The 17,125-nt window shown below is 43.4% G+C and overlaps 1 protein-coding gene across 1 annotated transcript; it reads left to right on the top strand.

Moving 5' to 3' along the window:
* The first annotated feature begins 6,445 nt into the window (after nucleotides 1-6,445).
* Nucleotides 6,446-15,153, top strand: LOC140724506 (extracellular calcium-sensing receptor-like). The gene is made up of 5 exons (XM_073038950.1): nucleotides 6,446-6,730; nucleotides 12,038-12,874; nucleotides 12,986-13,213; nucleotides 14,037-14,160; nucleotides 14,249-15,153. Exons 1-5 carry the CDS (start codon nucleotides 6,452-6,454, stop codon nucleotides 15,151-15,153), a joined length of 2,373 nt encoding a protein of 790 aa, XP_072895051.1. The 5' UTR covers nucleotides 6,446-6,451.
* The last annotated feature ends 1,972 nt before the right edge of the window (nucleotides 15,154-17,125 follow it).

Genomic DNA, 17,125 nt, shown 5'->3' with positions numbered 1-17,125 from the left:
AAGATCCTTCTTTTTGCGCTTTTGGCTCTCTACCCAAGGCCTCCCCTTGAAAGCTGAGTAGCGGAAACTAGCTCATTGCTACATTGGGCCCTCTATGGTTGCCCAGATGATCAATTCTAACCTATACAACATTTCTCTATGTCAGGTCCTCAAGTCTGGCAACAGCTATGTAATATTTCTCTGCACTCTTTAAGTCTTATTGCTATTTATTCTGTAGGTAGGTCACCAGAACTGGAAACAAAACTACAAGTTATACGTCTGCAACGTCATATACAATTTATTTGTTTACACAAGCAAGAAGGTTAGATGTTATTCCTGTATCGAATCTGGCTGCCTGTGTCTTCACAATTCCAGTTAAGCTATATTTGGTTAGAGCACAGATCACTTTAAAGACAAACTGCGACCATGTCCAGCATCTGCCAGGGCATATACATATACTGTCGTCTTATTTTACCTCTTCACACAGATACCTGGATCTGCACAGTACATGGAGATGTAAGCAAAAACACCTGAGGAATTCAGCATGTCAGGCAGCATCTGAGCAAGGAAATGGACAATCCAACTTTCAGTTCGAGATATTTTAACTGCACGGAACGATAGAAGGGAAATGGCAAACATGAGCAGATGAGGCATAAGGAGTGCAGCGACAGCTGGCAGGTGATGGGCCGATCCTGGTATGGAGGGAGTAATAGATAGCTAGTAGAAGTGTGAAAGAGTGGCAGAGACTGGGAAGTGATAGGTGGATAAATATCAGAAGAGGGGTAGATAAGCAGATGAGGAGAGAGGAATTGAAATAATGACAGAGTTTGAGGGAAGATAGGTAGATGCAGGTGACGGGAGTTGCGTACGCTGGTGTGATAAACATGATGGAAAGAAGTGTGGAAATAGTGACGGAGGTGGAGTAAACAAAGAACTACAGATATTCAGTCTATTTTTCTGTGTAATATATTATGCGTTACAGTACTGTGGAAAACAGTCCTATGTTGTCCATTATTGTCTTAATAAATCCAGCGGGGAATGTATAATATGTAATGAAAGTAAATCCCCTATAGAATATCTCAGCTGTCGTGCTCTTCCGTGCACTTTTGTGGAATAGAGGATAATTCCGGCAATGGTATCCGCGGTTTTAACCGACTGAATGGTCGATTCGTGGTTTTCAACACTCCACTGACTTGCGGCAATACCTAATCATGGGGAAGGCTTAGAAGTCCATGGTTTTCAGTCGAAAATGAGACCACCAGGGGGGAGGGGGATGCGGTAAACGGAGAGAGGTGAAGTTATAATGATTCCATCAACTTCTGCCTTCAGCTGCACTTAATTACTTATGTAACATTTTCCCAAAAAATATGAATACAGCTGCACAGCTGGATTCATATTCCCCTGCTTGCGACCATATAGCGTGACACTGATAATTGCGTTTCTTTGGGGCTAATTAGATTAAAGTGCCAATTTATTCCCTCCTCGACGTCATATTTTTTAATCCGGGGAAACAACATTGCTCGTCCATGCAAGAGTTCCAATACAAATTTGGGTGGTCCTTTGTCAGTAGGAGTCAGAACGGAAGCAAATATGTGTTGTGTGCTGATTTGGGGGTTATTGTTTCCTATTGTAGTGTCAAGTGGCAGCCTGATATGTAAACGCAGAGAAATGATTGATTTGTTTAGCTTATCGAAGGAAGGAGACATCGACATCGGTGGAATATTTGCTCTGCATTCCCGTATAGAGAAATCAGAACTTTCCTTTGAAACCAGACCGAGAGCTGTGAGATGTGAAAGGTCAGTTTACTGAGCCGAGTGGTAGTTTTATTCGCTTTTTCTGCAACTTAAAACTATTTTTTTGTCGTTTCCCGTTCTAATAAAGTGTTTCGCCCTTAAATCTTAACTCCGATTTTCGTTCCAGAGATGGTGCCTAAACTGCAAATTATATTCTCGCATTTCCTACTTTGGTATTGAACTTGTTAACTGGAGAAGGGGATGGGGTTCGTGGGTGGCATTGCATTGTGCACAATACATAATTATATGTTTTAGTTTCTGTCTTTTTTCGGCACCACGAGTCCAAAATTATAATCTAGAATGTAATCACATATCGGCACCTATGTGAGCATCAATGGGTAATCTTCGAGGTAGCAACATTTTCTTGACTATTTTCTATATTATATTCAACAGCACATGTCCTCTTGTCGTTAAGTATCACAACTGGTAATCGTTTTTAAGAAGTGTATTTTTGTCAGTTGGTATATGGACTGTATTTTTCTCAATGTCACCTCGTGCGTATGCTTTGTCCTTGGATTGTTTGCCTTTTACGTCCAACTGATAGTCTTTACATTAGCGCTTTTTAAGTTTTATTTTCAAGTTGTCTGTTTTGGGATCAACGGATTGCTATATCTTTACTCTCTTTAATTTGGGATAATTTAACTAGCATAGTATTTTCAGTGTCCAGAATTCCTTCGTGCTCTAGGGTGTATTTCGGGGTCAGTGGGAGGGGTAGGAGGTTGTGGTACAGTTTGCCAACCACTCTCAGTTAAGTCAATGAGTCATTGTGGTTCCTTGTCGGGTGAAACTCAGGCCGAATTATTCGGTATCAGGGATGATTTCAGTTCATGAATGTTCTATCGTTTGTACACGCTCTCAATAATTATCTCCAGTAAATTTCTACAGTAAACCTGAAAACGTGTGATTTCTGCACTTGAGTTCGCTCGTGAACCTCACGTTAAATGTGTTTATTGTGATGATAAACAGAAGGAATCGAAAGGTTTCTTTCAAATTTATTTTAATTTCATTTCCAACAAATTCGATAAAAAGCGGAGATATGTCGAACCCTATTCTACAAACACTGTTCTCCAGGAAATTGTAATACTATTTTGAGAATTCACAACATTATATTTCTTATTGGCAGCGGAACAATCGATTCGTGCAGTAAGAAAGCTTTGTAGAGGTCCGGGAGAAACTTATAGAGAAGGAGCGTTTCGTGGTGCCCGGCGCATACGAATAGTGGGTATGATTGCAAGGCCAGTTTTCTGTTCTAGGCATCAGTTTTGAGATTTCCGGGAAAGTTCCAGTCTCCCTGATGACCACATCTGCGCCAGGGGCATCGAGCTGCAGCTCCTTAAATATCGAGTTAGGGAATCGAAGCTTCGGCTTTTTAGGGTGAAGAAGGTGATAGACAGGAGTGATAGGCAGGTGGTCACCCTGGGGCCACAGGACAAACACAAGTAGGTGATTCTCAGAAGAGGGACGGGAAGACGTCAGGTAGTGAAATGCGCCACTGTGGCTGTCCCCTTAACAATAAGTACTCCATTTTGAATGCTACTGGGGGTGGGGTGGGGGTGGTGGGGAGACGGCCTACCTGACGGAAGCAACATTGGCCGCGCTCTGCCACTGAGTCTGGTCTGATGGCTGAAAAGAGTAGGGGACAGAAGAGGAGGGCAGCGGTAATAGGGTATTCTATGCTTAGAGGGAGAGTTAGACGATTCTTCGGACGCGGAATTAAACAAGGATAGTAGTTTGCCTCCCAGGTGCCAGGGTTTGTGATATTTCTGGGCGCAATTTCCAGAAATAGAAAGGTGAGCAGTCAGAGGTCGTGGTACCTATTGGTACCAACGACATAGGCAGAAAAAGGTGGAGGTCCTGAAAGCAGACTTTAGGGTGTTTGGAAGGAAGCTGAAAAGCACGACTTTAAAGGTCGTAGTCTCATAATTGATGTCTGTGCCACACAGCAGTGAGTATTGCAATAGACTAAGGTGGAGAATAAATGTCTGGCTGAAACGTTTGAAAACGGGGCATGGATTCAGATTTTTGGATCATTGTGCTTCAGTATTCACCAGGAAAAACACAACCTTGGCAATTGTGGAGATGACTTACAGAGGACTAAAACGCTTGAACACTTAGACTTTAAAAAAATAGTATGTGCAAGGGTTTGGGAAAGCACTAAGTTAGGAATGTCACCGGGACCGGATGAGATATAACCCGGGTTACTCAGGGAAGAAAGGGAAGAGATTGCTGAGACTCTTGCGATGATCTTCACGTCATAAATAGACAGGGCAGAAGTACCGGAGGATTTGAGGGTTGCAAATGACGTTCCCTTGTTCAAGAAAGGGAGAAGAGGCAACCGAGGAAATTATAGACCAGTGAATTTGACTTTAGTGGTGGGCAGGTTTTTGGAGAATATCCTGAGAAGCAGGATTATCAGCACTTGGAGAGACATAATCTGACTAGGGATGTTGAGCATAGCTTTGTGAAAGGCTGTTCTTGCCTTACGAGCCCGTTTGAAATCGCTGAGGATGTAAAAGAGCACATTGATGAAGGAGAGCGGTACGTGTATTTTATATCAGTAAGGTATTTGATAAGGTTCCCCATGTAAGGTTCCTTCAGAAAACTAAAAGGCATGGGTTACAAGGAGACCTTGCTTTGCCGATCCAGAATTGCCTTGCTAACAGAAGGCAAAGGGTGATTGTGGATGGTTCATATTCTGCATGGAGGTCGGTGATCACTAGTGTTCCGCAGGGATCTGTTGTGGGACCCCTCCTCTTTGTGATTTTTATAAGTGACCTGGATGAAGAGGTAGAAGGTGGATTAGTACGTTTGCTAATGACACGAAAGTTCGGAGCGTTGTGGATAGTCTGCAGGGTGGTCAGCGGTTAAAACGGGCTATCGATAGGATGCAAAAAATGGGCTGAGAGGTGGCAGAGGACGTCAACCCAGATAAGTGTGAAATGGTTCATTTTGGTAGCTCCAATTTGAGTACAGAATATGATATAAATTGTAAGACTCCTGTGAGTGTAGAAGATTGAGTGGTCCTCGGGTCCGTGTCGATAGGACACTTAAAGCTGCTGTGCAGGTTGACAGTGTTGTTAAAAACGGCTTATGGTGTGTTGGCATTTATCAACCGTGGGTTTGAGTTCAAGAGTCGTGAGATAATGTTACGACTATTTAAGACCTTAGTCAGATACCACTTGCAGTACGGTGTTCAGTTTTGGTCACTTCACTACAAAGGATGTGGATACTATAGATAGAGAGAAGATAAGATTTACAAGGATTTTGCCTGGATTGGAGGGCCTATATTATGATAATAGATTGTGTGTACTTGACCCTTTCTCTTTGGAAGAAAGGAGGATATCAGGTTACCTGATAGAGCTCTATAAGATGTTGAGGGGCATTTATCGTGTGGGCTTTTCCCAAGGACTGAAATGGCTAACACGAGGAGGCACAGTTTTTAAGGTGCTTGGAAGTATTACCGAGGGGATGTCAGGGTTTACTTTTCACACGAAGAGTGGTGAGTGCGTGGAATGCACTGCCGGAGGAGGTAGTGGAAGCGGATACAATAGGGTATTTTAAGAGCATTTAGATTGGTACATGGAGCTAAGATTGTTCCATAGTTACTCATATGATAAGGTGGTTACTTGACTTCATAATCCACCGATGACGTCGCCTCCGGTCAGGGTCGATCATGGATATTACGTCCTTGCTTTCTCGGTACGCAAGCGAGGGCAGTACAATATGGAAGGCAAGCTGTTGTCCATGTAACGTGCTCCACTTGTCCATGCAACTGACGAAGAGAAAGGAACAGTGACTTATAATCAGTTGTAGGAGGCACCGTTAGCACAATGGCAACAGGTCACACACGCCAATTAGGGTTCGATCCCAAGTGTCTACTGCTCATTTCGCCCCACAATTACTACCTGACAAGCTGTGGCCTTCCTGGAGCTCAACTTCTGCGACCAACCAGTAGTTCAGGGGCCATTCTGGCAATGCTCCTTTATGTTCTAGAAGCATATAATACCTATCCATAAATTTTGAAATCCGAAATAAAAGACAAAAAGTGCTGAACCTTGCTAAATTAAAACTAAACATGCTTTGGACTCTTGCTCTGGGCCGTTAAAGTATCATTGTCGAGTCTTCCCCAATCATCCACGTCCACAACCTGCATAAATTATCAATCAGCCAAGTACGTGTACTTGAAAGATGCGATACTGCAGCTAAATACTCCGTGCACTTTGGAAAGGAAAATAACTGAATCTATCAACACTTCTTCGTGCCTCGTGCCTATGTAATCTCACACCTCATCCACCCCAACAAATCGCTTTCCTGACTCCCATACGTCCGAAATTAGAAAGGTCAATACGTGCTCAAGGTCGGCATCGAGCCAACTGCTACAAAACTATTCAAAACCCCCCTACTACAATAAGAGACCCTTAACCTCCAAATCTGCCTCATAATAACCTTATACCTTATTGTCTGCCTTTACTGCACATAATTTATAAGTCGCACTTTATTCTGTGCATTCTGTTATTGGTTTCGTTTGTTCTTCCTTAATGAACTGTAATGCAATAAACTGTGTAGATAGCATGCAAAGCAAATTTTACCACAGTACCAGGGCACTTTTGACAACAATAAAACTATTTACCAAATTACTGATTTACGAAATATGTTCTCTTTGCAGATTAGAACTCCAAATGTTCCGCTTCATTCAGGCGATGATATTTGCGATTGAAGAGATAAACAGGAGTTCCGTTCTCCTCCCAAATATTACACTGGGCTACAGGATTTATGATTCATGTAATCTGGCCCGCTTGTCAATTAAAGCGGCTTTTGAAATGATTAATGGACGGGACCCAACCTCCCAATGGAACTCTTGTCTCCCGCGCTCAATCGTTCCAGCCATCGTGGCTGAATCGGGATCTTCACAGTCTCTGGCAGTGGCGGCGTCAATAGGTCCTTTCCAAGTCCCCATGGTAAGGTTTCTCTCTTACTGTCTCTGCCTTGTTTTTAAGGATCGTTCATTTCAAATCGTTACAGTTGATCTACGGACTCAAGATAACAACTTGATAGAACACGTAGTTCTTTAGTTTCCTCAGGATTCAATACTAAATTTTACGCTATTTTTATTGCAAGATTTCAGTTTACTGTTGTCTAGGGATTCAACACACGAATGAACATCTTTTTAGTTTATATAGCAAACACTTTTAAAAAAAAACTTAATCCTACACAGAAAATAGCTATTCCGTCTATTGTGCTCGCGAATCACCGCAGGTCAATAGCTTCGTTTGCCTTAGTCTCGCCTGAATTAACCGCATTCCTGAAGTTGATAGGTACTTACTTTCTAACAGCTTCTCTTTTACCTCCTGCTCCTTATATGTATTGGACAGTACTTTAAAGTGATGAATTTACCTGCATCACATTTGCGATGGAGGTGAAATTAGAGTACCCAGGGTAATCACACCAGCGAGAGGAAGATATATTTAAAAAATCCACACACATGTCACCGGAGGTTGACTTCAAATTGGGAGGCTTAGCAGCAGTACTAACTGGAGGAAGAAATAAGATGTTGGAAGAACTAAACAGGTCATCCAGGCCCGTGGAGGGAAATGGACGGCGGTTTCTCCTGTGCAGTTCTGAAGGAGTGTTGGAGAAGAAACTAGGTACTAAAAGTGCATATGAGACATTTTACCTCAAATATCCTCTGTACAAGGACTAGACAAGATAAAGTCTGTCAAATAGTTTCTGGAAAAATTCCGTAATTAATAAGGTGACAGAAGTGTGTGTAGAGGAATATTTTCCAAATTAGTAACCATAATACTATTAGTTTAATAATACTTATGGGAACGACAGTCTCCCAGATTGAAATTCAAAACTGGAAAATGGTTCTTTACCATGACATCAGAAAGGGTCTGGCAAGTGCGGATTGTTACAGAAGATTATCTGACAAGGAGACATTTGGTAACAGGCAAGCCTTCAAAAGTGAAAAAAAATGAGATTACAAAGTCTGTTTGATCCTTTTAGAGTAAATCGCGATGATAACAGGTTTTGGAGTGGACGAAATGGAAGAGAACAGTTAAAGGACCCTAGTAAGGCTTAATGAAGTCGCGAAGTTGCATTGGCAGCCAAATGGATCCTCCTGAAGGTCAGCGTGATCATTTGTGCCTGGGGTCAGAAGTGATAGGAAATCTTAAAAGTATTTTTATTATCTTAATTTACTCAGGCAACGGATAGAGAAGCCGTAGCACTGAGGTGTCTGTCACTGGATCTAGACAGATGAACATTGCGGTCTAGGTGGCGCCGAGGGCCCGTTTCTGAGTTCTGGTACTCTACGGCTCTATGACTATGACGTTAGACAGAAGAACCATCCTCAGAAACATTCGTTCCTCAGAGTGTTTTGATTCTAATCTGTAAATGGTTGGTATGTTGATTGAGAAGATCCCGAGAGGCAGGATGTATGAACATTTGGAGAGGTATAATGTGATTAGGAATAGTTAGAATGGCTTTGTTAAGGGCAGGTTGTGGCTTACGAGCCTGATCGATTTTTTTGAGGATGTGACTAAACATATTAACGGAGGAAGAGCAGTAGATGTAGTGCAATGGATTTCACGAAGGCATTTGATAAGGTACCCTAAATAGCTTGTTCAGAAAGTAAGGAGGTATGGGATCCAAGGGGATATTGCATTGTGGATCCAGAACTGACTTGTTCACAGAAGGCAAAGTTTGGGTGTAGGCATGAAAATATTTTGCATGGAGGTCAGGGACCAGTGGTGTCACAGTTCATGATTTTTATATTTGACCTGGATAAGGAAGTGAAGGGATGGGTTAGTAGGTTTGCAGATGACAAAGATTTTGGGGGTGTTGTGCATAGTGTGGAGGGCTCTCAGAGTTTAGAGCGGGACATTGATAGGATGCAAAACTGGGCTGAAAGGTGGCAGATGGATTTCAGCCCAGAAGAGTGTGAAGTGGTTCATTTCGGTAGGTCAAATATGATGGCAGAAGATGGTATTAATTGTAAGACTCTTGGCAGTATTCAGGATCAGGTGGATACTAGGGTCCGAGTCTATAGGATGCTCAAAGCAGCTGTGCAAGTTGACACTGTGGTTAAGAAGGCATATGGTATATTGGCCTTCATCAATCGCGAACTCAATTTGGGAACCGAGAGGTAATGTTGCAGCTATACAGGACCCTGGTCAAACCCCACTTAAAGTAGTGTGCTCAGTTCTGTTAGCATCGCTACAGGAATGATGTGGAAACCATAGTAAGGGTGCACCGGAGATTTACAAAGATTTGCCTAGATTGGGCAGCATGCCTTATGAAAACAGCTTAAGAGAACACGGCCTTTTCTCCTTGGAAAGATAGAGGATAAGAGATGACCTGATAGACGTGTATAAGATGACGAGAGTCATTGATCGTGTGGATAGTCAGAGGTTTTATTTCACAGGCTGAAATGGTTGCCACAAGAGGGGACAGGGTTACGGTGCCTGGGGTTAGGTACAGAGGAAGTGTCAGGTGTATTTTTTTTGTACGCAGAGAGTGGTGAATGCGTTGACTGGGCTGCCAGCATCAGTAGTGGAGACTGACACGATAGGGTTTTTATGAGACTTTTTTGGATAGGTACAGAGAGCTTAGAAAATAGAAGGCTATGGGTAAGCCTAGTAATTTCTAAGGTGGGGACATGTTCGGCACAACTTTGTAGGCCGAAGGGCCTGCATTGTGCTGTAGGTTTTCAGTGTTTCTATGTTTCTATGTAACATAGAGAAAACCGGCAGATGCTGGAAATCGAAACACCACACGCAAATTGCTGCAGGAACTCAGCAGGCCAGGTAGCATGCCCGGAAAAATGTACAGCCGACGTTTGGAGCCCTCCTATTGAAGGGTCTCGAGCGGAAACGTCGAATGTATCCTTCATCATAGGTGCCTCCTTGCTAGTTTAGTTCGCCAACATTCTGTGTGTTTTGTGGGCGTTGCTTTTTCTAATTGGTATAAGTATGAAGATGTGGAGAAAATGAAAATTACCTGGAGGATGATTACAGGCATGTAGAAGCAGACAATCAGTATTTGCAAATAATACCTGAATTCAATTCAAACTTAACACCAGTTATCCTTCTCACTCACTTTATGCCAGCACGCCACTGACGTTTCGAGCAGCTATGAATATCCTCCATATCTGTCTCTCCTTTTTTTGTCTCTCAATTTTTGTCTTGATTTTTGGCTGTCTTCTGTACTTTGTGCATCGCACAATTATCTTCCTCGGTTTACACGGAAGTCAGCCATGTAGGTTTCGGATGGAAAGTCAGGAATACACCCGCACACATATGTAGAGTAATTCTTCATTGTTGTATCCTTAAGTTTTGTTTGAAAAGTCAGGATTGTTAGATGCAAGCTGAATTTGAGGACTTGGACAATTCCCCACTCTCAGTCGGGCTTCTCCATTGTGGTCCGTTTGCCATGGTAGACACTACCAAGAGCCAAAACACATGGCCCTGACTCCAGCCAACATAGCTTGCCGGGTCAGTGAGCAGACAAGTCTGAAAACCACCCCAAGGCTTTGATTCTCTTGGGAGATATTAGTTACAAGTATATGATATTTATGTGGCATGAACTGTTTTATGTGGGAAAGCTGTCATGATGCTAGACCAGTGTTAAAACACGAGGATGGTTTGTAAGAATTTTACCTTTACTCATACTAGGATAAAGAAAAAGTCAGAAATCAGGATGTTGTCGAAACTAGAAATCAGAAATTTGTCATAAGTGGGGCGAAGGGAGTGGACCCAAAAGCAAGACACCGACACTGAACTTCCAGGAACAGGACTAGGCGTGAGAAGGAAGCAAGGAATGTGGCGAAGTAAGGACGCTGGACATGACACAGGCCCCGGACGAGACAAGGATTCCGGGCCTAAGCTAGGACTTTACGAGGATAGCGGAACCAGGACATAGAACAGGGAACGAGGAAACTGGGCTTTAACTCCGAGCCAGTGACTGGGCAAGGACCCAGAACCTTGGTCTTGACTCGGGCTCGGACTCCAGAACCAGGCGAGGACAAGACGTGGCTACAGGACATAGTGAGGCACAGGACAGGGCGAAGACTCCTGGACAGGACAAGGGCCCCCATCACAGGAAGAGGGAATCCCAGCACCGGGTTAGGCAAGGTACTTCTGGGCTGGGCGAGGAACATCGACAAGAGGAGACCACAGAGCCTTGGTCGAGGGAGAACAGGAACGCTGAACTCGGAGCCTAGGGAGAGACAGGAACATGGAACACCGAGCCGTGACCCCTCCTTGGATACAGGACGTAGGGCCGGGACTCATTACTCAGAACGCAGAGCCTGGACCCCTCCTTGGATACACGATATAGAACCGGGACTAATTACACAGAACGCGGAACACGGCGAGACAGTTCCCAATGCTAGGTATCGGCAAATCTGCCGGACCTACCTTGAGAAGGCGTGGACACAGAGAGGGAGTTCCCAAAGCTAGATAGCGGCAAAACGGCCGGACCTACCTAGCGAAGGCTTGGACACGGACAGACAGTTCCAAACAGGGCGAGGCTCCAGACACAGGCAAGGTGAAGAAATGCTCCAGGTAGAGGCAAGGCGAGGCATGGCACCAGACACAGGTTGCAGGGCAGGGCTCCGGGCACAGGTTGCATGGCAAGGCTCCAGACGTAGGTTGCAGGCAGGGCTTCGGAGGGAAGAAAGGGAACAGTCCAGCCTCAGGGTTACGGCAATGACGGCCTGACTTACCCAACGGAGGCAAGGACCGGGAGGGACAGATCCCACTGTAGGGAGACGGCAAGGATGGCGTGATTTACCCCACTGAGGCGAGGACAGGATACCAACGGGACAAACCCACACAGAGGCAAGGACAGGATATTGATAAGATGAACGAGCCCCTACACGCGAACTCGGGCCACTTAGTTCCCGGCCTCATGACAAGAATCAGGTGCCGACGATTAAGTCCCAAATGAGGCAAGGGACAGCCGAAAGACCCGGAGTCTGGAGTCCACGGACGGGACCATGAGCCGGAACGCGGATTTCACGGACGGACCATGACAAAATTTAAATTATAAAATACTGTCAGGACTAAAATAAATGTGCTTTGACCATTGACTCTCATTATCGTCATGGATTGACGTGAAGTTCGTGTCTGCACTATGATTCTTACTGCATCCAATAGGGCATTTGTTGTTGTTTATAGATAATGGTCTCCCTTCCGTCATTTCCCCCAGAGACCAAATTAATTTCGCTGCTCTCCTGTTTTCCATGTGTTTTTCTTAACCAGGTTAGCTATTTCTCTACGTGTGCCTGTCTCAGCAACCGGCGAGAATTCCCCTCATTTTTTCGAACGATTCCAAGCGATTACTTTCAGACCAAAGCGTTGGCACAACTTATCAAGCGGTTTGGATGGACTTGGATTGGAACGGTCAGAAGCGACAACGATTACGGCAACTTTGGGATGCAGGCCTTCACTGAGGCGGTTCAGCAGCTTGGTGTTTGCATTGCTTTCTCCGAGCCTTTTCACAGGAGATATTCGAGAGAAAGGCTACTTCACGTTATCCGTGTTATTCGGACAGCGTCCACAAAAGTCGTGGTGGCTTTTCTCACACAAGCGGACATGGCAGTTTTATTGAAGGAGATTGCTCGACAAAACATTTCTGGTATCCAGTGGGTGGGCAGTGAGGCGTGGATCGCAACATCATTTCTGTCTCCTGAGGAGAACAAAAGATTCGTTATTGGGGCCATCGGGGTCGCAATACGTAATGTTAATATCCCGGGGTTCAAAGAATTCTTAACACGTCTTCATCCGTCTGTCTATCCCGGTAATGTTTTACTGGAAGAATTTTGGGAAAAGACTTTCGGCTGTAGCCTGAAAAGAATGGACAATAACACAGAGAACCTAACGGCCATTGCACAGCCTCATGAATGCACAGGAACGGAGAGCCTAAGGACTGTGTCTAACACTTACACGGACACATCTCAGCTGAGGGTGACCAACAAAGTTTATGAGGCGACTTATGCTATAGCCCATGCACTTCACAATATGCTTTCATGTAAAAGCGGCAAAGGTCCATTTGTCAATCAGTCTTGCGCAAACATTACAAACTTTCAGCCGTGGCAGGTACGTAGAACTATTCAATTAATTCGAACACCGTCGAATTAAAATTACTTGTTTAAGTAAACTGTTGGGTAACCAATGTCATATTTCATCGTCTGTGCCCTCCTCTGGTAGGTTTTGCATTATATGCAATCATTAAATTTCACCACGAAGGTCGGGGAAAGGGTACATTTCGACGAAAACGGGGATTCGGTAGCGACGTATGATATTGTGAACTGGCAGATGAGTAGCAAAGGAAATGCTGTTGTACTGACAGTTGGACATTATGACGGATCCGCGGCTTCAGCCGAACAAGTCATGATAAATGAAGGGGCGATTGTTTGGACTGGTGGTCGCAGAGAGGTAATGTGTGTAAATGTTGTTGTAGCTTTAACAAACTAAGTTTGAACTTTAAATGCCAAATTTATTTCTGTAATTTAGCAGCATGGTTGGTGAAGTTATTGAACCGCAAACTACAGGCGACCCTCCAGTTTTCAACGGCCGAATTAATTGACATCGCTGTACAAAAACGAACATTGAAATCTTTAAACATCCGACGTACACATCTTGTTTTTAGGACCGGCGTAATAGTTCACTAAGTCTCTCTACCTGTCCGTCTGTCTCTTGCTCTCTCTCTCCCCCCCTCTCTCTCCCTCTCTTACTCATGCGCGCGTGCGTGCATGCATACACCAATACAAACACAAACGCATACAATATCCACCTATCTGTATTCCTATCTATGTCGCTTTCTCCCTAACTTTAGAACTTGATATCACAGATGTCTTTGCGATGCCATTTCCTATTCTCAATGATACTGATGTGCGCTTATACTCTCCCTGAATTATTAGAGATTTTCTGGATACCAACGTGTAGACACGATCACCATTGTAGACAAAATCAGTGCTCTCGAATGAGATAGTATCCAACAAGGAATTGGTGCCATATGAGATCAAAGTTTGTCCAATATGCCCGCATTTGACCCATATTGCTTTAATGCTTTCTTCATTATATTCTTCTCGTGGTAAGTTGTAAATGTCGATATTGCACGTGCGCCAACCACTTTCTCCGGGAACTTGTTCCATTAACCCGCATTCTCTGTGTGAAAAACCTGTGCCCTATAGTTGTTGCGCCCCGAATGATAATCCTTTGAAAGAAAAACTAACACGTTACCGTTCTCTGCTACAAGGTCCCCAGGGCAGTATGTTCCAACAGCTGTTCCCCTGGAACAAGAAAGGCAGCTCGCAGGGGACAGCCTATTTGTTGCTTTGATTGCATTCTGTGCGCAGAAGGGGCGATAAGTAACACCACAGGTAACGGACAAGTAATATCACTATTATTCAAGTGATGATTGGCGTATCCAGACCTCTTATAAATCTACTTTTCCTTACCTCCTTCAAGATTCAGTTGAGTGCATGATGTGCCCCAGGGATTCCTGGTCCAACGACCGGCAGGACCAATGCATACAGAAGCGGCTGGACTTTCTGTCATTTAACGAGGTGATGGGGATTGTTTTGACCTCGCTGGCGCTGATCGGAACTTGCATCACTGCCACGATTGGGGGCATTTTCTTGCGTCACAAAGACACTCCGATTGTGAAGGCCAACAATTCCGAGCTCAGCTTCCTTCTTCTCCTCGCATTGAGTCTTTGCTTCCTCTGTTCAATCACATTCATTGGCGAGCCGTCGGCGTGGTCCTGTATGTTACGCCACACCATGTTTGGTGTTACTTTTGTTCTCTGCGTCTCTTGTGTGTTAGGAAAGACTATCGTTGTGGTGATGGCATTTCAGGCTAAGCTACCCAGCAATAATGTGGCTAAGTGGTTTGGTCCCCTTCAACAACGCCTGACTGTGTTTCTTCTTACACTGCTACAGTGCTTAATTTGTACAGTCTGGCTCATCAAAACCCCACCCCTCCCCGTTAGAAACATGACATATTCGAACAAAGTGATCCTTCTAGAATGTGATGTGGGGTCCAATGTGACATTTTACTGCGTCCTTGGTTATATTGGGTGCCTGTCATTGTTTTGCTTTGCCGTTGCCTTTTTGGCACGAAACTTACCGGACAACTTCAATGAGGCGAAGTACATCACATTTAGCATGCTGATATTCTGCGCTGTTTGGATATCTTTCATTCCAGCTTATGTCAGTTCTCCCGGGAAATACACTGTGGCCGTGGAAGTGTTTGCCATTTTGGTTTCCAGCTTTGGCTTACTGTTCTGCATATTTGCGCCAAAATGTTACATCATGTTGTTTAAGCCGGAGCGGAATTCAAAACGGCACTTAATGGGGAAAGCGGCTTCGTAAAAGTGTTAAGTATCACTTGTATTTGTATATTATTGTCATATGTACCGTGATACAATGAAAATCTGGCTTCGCATGCTGTTCAGATTGATGAAATTATTGAATTTGAACAAGGTAAAACAACTATAATAAACAATAAAGTGTAGCAATAACATAAAAAGCTACAGTGGAGGTAAACAATAAAGTGGAAGTTTATAAATTTGTGAATTATAGACTGTGAGATATATTTTTGATAAAGAAAACTTCGGATATAATATCTTGCCGGTTATAGATACGTTATTCTCCTTTATGAAAAGTAATGTAATCGAAGATTGTAATTGGATATAGAGATTTACAAATGAATTCTATCAAAGGACAGAAACAACTTGCCCCTCGTGCAGCTAGTGAGCAGAGTTCAGGAATGTTGTTAAAACAAAATTATCTATCAGGTAAAAATGCAAGTAAAGTTCAGAATTCAACGGATGAAAACTAGGAGACTAGCAAGATAGTACAGTGTAATACAAGCGAAATCGAACAACAACCACAAAAAAGCTGCAACATTCTCGATAATAACGGTGAAAGGAAAGGATTGGCAAATTTGACACGTGTTACCAAGTGGCACAGAAGGGGATTTTTTTCTCGGGGAAATGTCACATCAATTGAGTAGTTATCTTCAATGGCACCATAAGGATAAATGACATTTGAACTGCAGGACCTGGATTCTATAACACTATAATATGTAAACATTGCATTCTGATAGTCTGTTCAATCACTACAATAAAAACAATTTGATAGTATCAGGAATTGCAATCCAAATTTTAAAATGTTGCTTACAATGGAAAGCAGATCACGTTACAGATTGAAACCTGAACAACGTTTGTACGAATTGTGTAAGATGATGAACACCTCGTGAACTGAGCAAACAGGAAAAAAAATGAATTCCCATCTCAACCCAGCGCAACGCACACTGATTGGTCAGTACTGCCTCTAAAGTGCAGTTCGAAGTTAAACAAGTACAAGCGTTGTATATTATTTACACATACACCTACACATATACACGCGCGCGCGCGCTCGCGCACAAATTGGTTGGTAAGTGTCTCAAAAGTGCCCTTAGAAGTTCAAAAGAAACAGACTTGGAAATTTTCGCGAGCACTGAACTGGTCGGCATCGTCTCACAGGAAATGACACCAGTGTTCAAAGAGTTGATCCAAGTAACAAATCACGCAACATCCCAGACCTCCTTAAAGTTATAGAATTGTCATTCTAGTCAAAACAGCAGATGATTCCATACCAACCCTCAATGTCCGGCTGCTATAACAGATTCATCCACCGTGAGAATGAATAATCTCTTCACGATCAAATTACTCCACTCTCAGCATTCTCCCACTACCTCTGAACTAACTGCTCTCCAATCTCTTCGAAGAAATCTCAAAGTCACAATCAAATCTGCTGACAAGGACGAATATGTTGTCTGGAGGACTGCCCACCATATTACAAAGGCCAGGGACAGCAAAAAGAAAGCATGAAAGTACCTCCAGTTTTTTAGAGATATGTGTAGATTCAGTATGCCATCTAAAACTTTAACAAACTGTTATAGATATCTACTGGAGAATACCTTCATTAGTCGCAACATGTCCTAGTACAGAAGCAGTTATAACCAGGAATGTGATTTTCCGTCCGTGAAAAACAGATCTTTAATTTTCAATGAATCTGCGTTTCATGTTCTCAGCATGACGTATTCACTTTAAAAAAATAATTTCCAGGATATCTCTTCTTTTCACGTTTTTTTGGTCATTTTTTGCTTTCCTGTAAATGACACCAAGTAAATGAATATCCGTGTAGCATATCGTGCCATCTACTTACTTCTGTAAAAAACAATACTTAGATCTTTGAACTTTTAACTATGTATGACCACTTCGACAACTTTCAATTCCCAGTTCCCCACCATTTAATTTTTACATGGATGTCCACTACACTTGGAGATTCCCAGCAAAAA

The sequence above is a fragment of the Hemitrygon akajei genome, chromosome 3 (assembly GCF_048418815.1).
Source record: "Hemitrygon akajei chromosome 3, sHemAka1.3, whole genome shotgun sequence".
Taxonomy (NCBI): Eukaryota; Metazoa; Chordata; class Chondrichthyes; order Myliobatiformes; family Dasyatidae; genus Hemitrygon; species Hemitrygon akajei.
The sequence above is the reverse complement of the archived record's forward strand: the minus strand, read 5'-3'. Positions and strand labels throughout refer to the sequence as shown.